Genomic DNA, 6306 nt, shown 5'->3' on the forward strand with positions numbered 1-6306 from the left:
CAAAATTATTAATAGATAGAAACAGAAGTAAAATGGATAAATCCCCCTCTTTTCTATCCCCCTCCCACCCCCTCCCCCATATCAGAATATTTTTGACGTTCGTGCAGAGTTACCTCCCCGCACGGAGCTTTCCTACTTGATTTTATTTTCATGTAAGCATGGCGGGTATTACGCGCACCTCACGGAAAGAAATTGCTTACAGGGGAACTGTGGTGAGTTCTTATGCGTAAGTAATAGTTCTTTTTGTATTATATTAATATTATTTAATTGATGAAATGGTGTTTGAGCTGTAGTTTTTAGAGATCGCGTAGTATCGCTGTAGAATTTTATGGAAGCGCACTGAAACCGGTGCAAGGGAAATTTTAACCCATTTAAACATGCCAAGAGAATCATTTAGCAAAAGTAATTTTAAATGTTAATTATTAACAGGGATAATATCAATTTTATTTTTATTTATTTATATATATTTGTTTATTTTTTATTTATCGAAAAACACATGAGGAATAAATAGATTCATATATACTATCAGTCTATAACTCCCATCGTCACACACTTACAGAGTATAGTCATGCATCATTTTCACCACTAAACACACAGCACTTTGAGTTGCACACTATATCTTAACTATCATAGACACTTTGTAACACAATCACTCTAAACATATATTTATAACTTGCAGCCATACTAGCACTCCAGCATTGTTACATATACAAACAACATCAGTATCTGACATCAACATCATCATATACAATCATCATCCTCGTCACACATTAGCATCATCACATACCATCAGCATCATTATGGTCACCTATCAACATTAGCATCATCACACTTCAGCAGCATTACACATCCGCATTATCACATACCAAATCAGCATCGTCACACCTCAACATCATCATATATACCAACATCAGCAGCATCACACAGCAGCATCACACATCCTCATTATCAGCTTCTTCACACACTTTAACTTCCATGCATAAGGATGCTGCAGATTCTTAGACACAGTCAACATCATTATCTTCATCATCAAGCACACATAGACATGCTAATTTCAGTAATTTCTCCATAAACTAGTATGGACTCATAATAAGTGAGCAACTGACAGCTGTCACTATATCACTATAAGATAAATGTTCCTAGATATAATGAAATAGACAAATAAAAAACAAAACATGTGATGATTTTTTTATAATTCTTTAAACAGCAGACAACTATTAGCTGTTAATAATAAATGTAAATCAATATCAGAAATACTGTCAGTTCTTACCATTGCTTGTGAAGTGATTGATTCTAAGGTGTCCGATAAGGCCCATGGGCCTCTTGTTTCTAATCTTAAATTAATTTTTCAATGTATTTTTATGCACAATATGCGTACCTCAAGTGATTTTGCTTATTATTTTAGATTTATGATCTTTACATTTATTTACTTCTTTTTTTTTGTTTGATATTTATGTATTTTATACATCCGTCAAATGACAGGACATATTATGGTATTCTCGTCTTCCATCCGTCCATCTTCCGTCCGTATGTCCCTCTGTTCGTAAACATTTCAATGTCCCAGCGATTTTGGAATTTATTAAGCCTTAACAGATTTCTTTTAACTTTCATTGCAAGCTTAAGTACAATCAAAGCTAGATTGAGTTTGATTTCCATGATTTTTGATCCACAACTTTTAGAGTTACGGCCCATTAATGTCTGTAACCTTTTTCAATGTCGGTGCAATAACTTTGCAAAGTATTACGCAATTACCATTGAAACAAATGCAATATATTATATACAGCATAAATAGTGTAGGTGATAGTCAGACAAAATCACAGGCGTATTTCGTGACCTGAAACAGGCTCTTGTTTTTTTTTTTTTTTCGTGGGACAAATTAAAATGATTGTTCAATATATGAATATTGTCAGCATTCCATTATACCTTCATAGATCCCTATTAGGATAAACTGACGGGACAGAGCTTGTTTGTTACACTATCAGAATAATGTAAATCACTCATACTGGTGGAGGAATTACAGTGATTCTAGCATTAAGTTGTATGGTTGCCAATTTATTTGCAGATAAGTCAATACCATTATTACTATTGCAGCCATGGTCTTTTGATGGCGTCGTTAACTTCACCTCGTCAGAATATCCTAATGGGGCAATATTTTGTACATCATGTGAGAAAAAAAAGCATATTTACAAAATTAATAACCAGAAGTAGCAAAATCACAGGGACTTTTCGAAATTATTTTTATTATCTTAATTATCTAGACAAGCCATTGTGGCTACATATAAATATGCAAGTGTTTCTGACTTCGTTTTAAATAAAAAAATAGTTGTGGAGTGATGGCTTTTGATAATGGATATATGTATATCTAGTTTTGATATATGCTTTATTTGACAAGGAATGTCAATTTATTGTTGTTAATAAAGTTACTGTTTCAATTTTGTTGTCATTGGTCCGTTTTTCCTTGGCCCGGAACTATTTCTGAATTTGGCTGTCTATAATTGCATCGAGCGTAATAGCTTATTGGATAAATATTTATAGCAACAGAAAGTGTGTGTGTGTGTCGAGCGGGGGGGGGGGGGGGGGATGGGGGTAGGATACGAAAAGAAGGGAAGTGGAAAAAAAAACAAAAACATGAAGAAATGAAGAAGACTTATTGTTTGTTGTTTATATAACTGTGTTTCAGGTGGTGATTTTGCCTTTAAGTGTCCCGTTATAGAATACGCCCAGGAGTTTAGTCGTTCACGACGAGGTTCTCCCCAAGTGTTTATGTACAGCTTCGAGCATCGCTCCCTAACGAACCCCTGGCCCTCCTGGACTGGTGTACTACATGGAGATGAGATCGAGTACGTTTTTGCCGTCCCAGTCAATGATCACAGACGATCTTCCGAGGAACGTCAGCTCAGCATTGCTATGGTGGAATACTGGACCAACTTCGCAAAATATGGGTATGTGTTCTGTGATTAGTTACTTACCAAAAACATATAATTACGAAAAACATGTATAGGAATGTATATTCAAACTGCATTGGAGGAATAATTGACATTTCGAGTTAGCAAAAATGAAAAAAAAAATATGTCGTCTTCTTGACAAACACTTCGTGAATAATATGTCATAATAAAGTTTCTTCACGTTCTTCTTTAATTCAAACATTCAAATGACCCGTCTGTAAAGTTATTACAAATTTCAACTTTGCCTGAAAACCGGAAAGAAACCTTGTCATATATTTCCTCCATGCACAGTTCAACTGCCCCTGATCAAACTTATTTCCATTTTAAACATTGCTTTCTTCATTGTTTATTCTCGATTGAATTATATTTTGTTTTCATGTCCATATTTTCTTGTTTTTATCGCCAATGTATTATAACTGCTGACACGTTATCTTTTCAGTGACCCCGGAAACGGAAACAGAGCGACACGTTGGCCTGAATACACGTACGACACCCAAGAATATATCATACTAAAACCCGGTCCGGTTTTTGATGTTAAGTCCGGACTCCGGTATAAGCAGTGTGCCTACTGGACAAACTTCTACCCGAAACTTAAAAAGGCCATAGGTACATTTCATTCAAACCCTATATTCCCTGTAAAATTAGGACGGAAGTCGTGTTTTGTTTGATAACGTGCAAGATTCGAACATGAAAAACCCGGGTTATTTTAAGTGTATTATACATTATGTTGCCAGGTAAGTTTAATATTTTCGAAAAGTAATTATAGCTTTCTGTAAAGACTCTTAACTCTTAAACGATATTCCTAATTAAATTTTCAACTTAGATGCATTTTCCAATGTGTTGAAAGTAATGTCAGAAAATTACTGACATCAAAGCATACAGCATTGGATTCTATTTCAGATGCTATATTCTGAAAATAATTCAGCAGTTTGTAATTCAAACATTAATTACTCGTCTGTATGTCCTAGGTACCGGTTCTTTGTCTGTAATTAGAGACTTTTCAAATTAAACATATTTTATTGTAAATTATTACAAAAGGATCGGGCACAAGTTATTTCAACTTATAGTTGTCCTTTCCTCAATACATTACAAAACAAAACATCACAATATCAAGTCAGCAATAATTTACATAATTAGGGCTAGGACATCCAAGTATGCAAATTTTTAATTTCCGAAATGACACGAGATAAACTAGCTCTAATGAATTCCTAAACATCGAAATTTTTCGTCAAAATTCCGAAAATCAGTTCCTTGTATCGATGTATATCAAAACCAGAGCTTCATTCCTGCGCTGACACATCAAACTGGGGGCATACACCAATACTATCAGCCATTTCTACTTTTATCTGAGTATCATTTCGTGAGCATAAAAGTTCGTGGATATACATTCCTCTCAAAAATTATGATTTCACTGTATTTATATATATTCTACATTTTATGTTTCAGATGACGAATTTAGAGAAGGTTGTGTGTCTGGAACAACACCCATGACGTCACATTTCGCTGTATATACTGTGCTAGTTTGTCTAACCTATGTCACCGTCCTCTTCCAAAGCTAATACAATGTAGGCATAGAGCTAATCCTTCAGGGAAATACGACATCGCCAGCAAAGGTACCACGAGAGTTTTCAGTGGAAAACACGTAATTAGCGACAAGGGTATACGGGAAAAGGGAACCTTGTTATTATCAGCAAGCGTATGCAGTAAGTTTTTACAGGGACAAAGACCGGGGCATCCAAGGACATTTCGGAGGGAGACTCTCCGTTATTGTAAAGAGTATCCATGGAGATTTCGGAGGGAAACATGCCATTATTGTCAAGGGTATCCAGAGAATATTCAGTTGGAAACAACGCCATCATTAGCAGGTCATCACGCGAGTTTTCAGACGCTTTTAAGAATTCCATGTCCCCGTTTTTGTAGTATTGTAATTTCTATCTCTGTGCTTCCGACTCTTTGTATATATAATACTCCATAGTGGTTGTAATGTCAATAAATCACATAACTACATATCTATAACATGTAAAATCAAGAATTTACGAATCTTTTACCAAGTTATTCTCACGTGACATTTTATGGCCCGAACATTTTTTTTATTCCTCGTTTTTTTTCAAATTGGTAATGTGATAAAACTGAGCACGAGTGAAATGTGTTTTCAAAAATCAGATTTTTAACATGACCAAACAGATCATGTCTCAAAGATTCTGTTTCAATATCAGAACTGCCATTTGTGTCAGGGTTCATCTGCTTTATAATGAACCATGAAAATAGCGTGTAAATTTTTGTTTTATTTATATATAACCAAGGATGTTCATTCTTCAAAATTTTTATGGTATGATTTTTCGTTGTATCCTTCAATGTACATTACGTAAATCCTATTCAATTTGAACAAAAAAGTTTTAGTGTGACATTACAAAATGTTTATATGACATAATTAAGTTTTCGTATGACATCACAAAGTCTTAATATGACATAATTAAGTTTTCGTATGACATAACAAAGTGTTAATCTGACATAATTAAGTTTTCGGATGACATCACAAAGTCTTAATATGACATAATTAAGTTTTCGTATGACATCACAAAGTCTTAATATGACATAATTAAGTTTTCGTATGACATCACAAAGTCTTAATATGACATAATTAAGTTTTCGTATGACATCACAAAGTCTTAATATGACATAATTAAGTTTTCGTATGACATCACAAAGTGTTAGTACGGCATATTGATAATATGATATAACCAAGCGTGTCCTGGATATTTCTAATTGCCAATTAGTTATTTTTTAATGTGTTAGCTAAAAATATCTCGGTACGAGATTCATTAGGAATAAGTCTGGGTTACATATTGCGGACTGGAAGTTCACAACAGAAGATAATGATGAGTTTCACGAAAATAAAAAAAAACTTATGAATATGTTTTTATAGAGACATTATTTTATTGTCAAAAATTTACAACCAATAAGTCCAAAAAAAATTGACTTTGGTGTCGCTTTATATTTTGAAAACCTCTTTATTTCCGTGTGATCATTATGATGTTTCGTGTCTGATTTTTACATGTTTCCGCTCCAAGTACCTGTGGTTTGAACTTCAGAATTGAAATATCGTATTATTTTTATCAATTAAAGAAAGTCTCGCTCTTAACAAGCACCTGTTTGTGAACGTGACATCAGTTTTAGAATTAATATTTTTCACTACTACCTGATGAAATTAAGCACAGTTTAACCTTCTGACTCTGGATGGGATCGCAGTGGGTTTTGAAGGGCTGTCGTGATCAATTAAAATCGATAATTTTGAAATAAAATGTATTGGTACATTTCTCTGGTTTAAAAGTTTAGTGTTTATTTGTATAACACCATGTCA

At 34.0% G+C, this 6306-nt stretch overlaps 1 protein-coding gene across 1 annotated transcript; it reads left to right on the plus strand.

Annotated features, from left to right (window-relative positions):
• Positions 1-158: 158 nt before the first annotated feature.
• Positions 159-4504, plus strand: LOC132558884 (cholinesterase-like). The gene is made up of 5 exons (XM_060223502.1): positions 159-212; positions 2092-2164; positions 2681-2942; positions 3385-3551; positions 4392-4504. The coding sequence occupies exons 1-5, from the start codon at positions 159-161 to the stop codon at positions 4502-4504; spliced, it is 669 nt and encodes a 222-aa protein (XP_060079485.1).
• Positions 4505-6306: the final 1802 nt, after the last annotated feature.

This window comes from Ylistrum balloti, unplaced genomic scaffold (genome assembly GCF_031769215.1).
Source record: "Ylistrum balloti isolate Yb309-2 unplaced genomic scaffold, AGI_CSIRO_Ybal_v1 Utg370838, whole genome shotgun sequence".
NCBI classification, from domain to species: Eukaryota; Metazoa; Mollusca; class Bivalvia; order Pectinida; family Pectinidae; genus Ylistrum; species Ylistrum balloti.

What these genes read in the sequence shown, in the direction of transcription:
- LOC132558884 (XM_060223502.1), top strand. Translation starts at nt 159, where the DNA reads ATGGCGGGTATTACGCGCACCTCACGGAAAGAAATTGCTTACAGGGGA. An exon ending in ACCAACTTCGCAAAATATGG is followed by an intron (nt 2,943 to 3,384) that starts GTATGTGTTCTG and finishes TTATCTTTTCAG; the next exon opens with TGACCCCGGAAACGGAAACA. An exon ending in GAAACTTAAAAAGGCCATAG is followed by an intron (nt 3,552 to 4,391) that starts GTACATTTCATT and finishes TTTATGTTTCAG; the next exon opens with ATGACGAATTTAGAGAAGGT.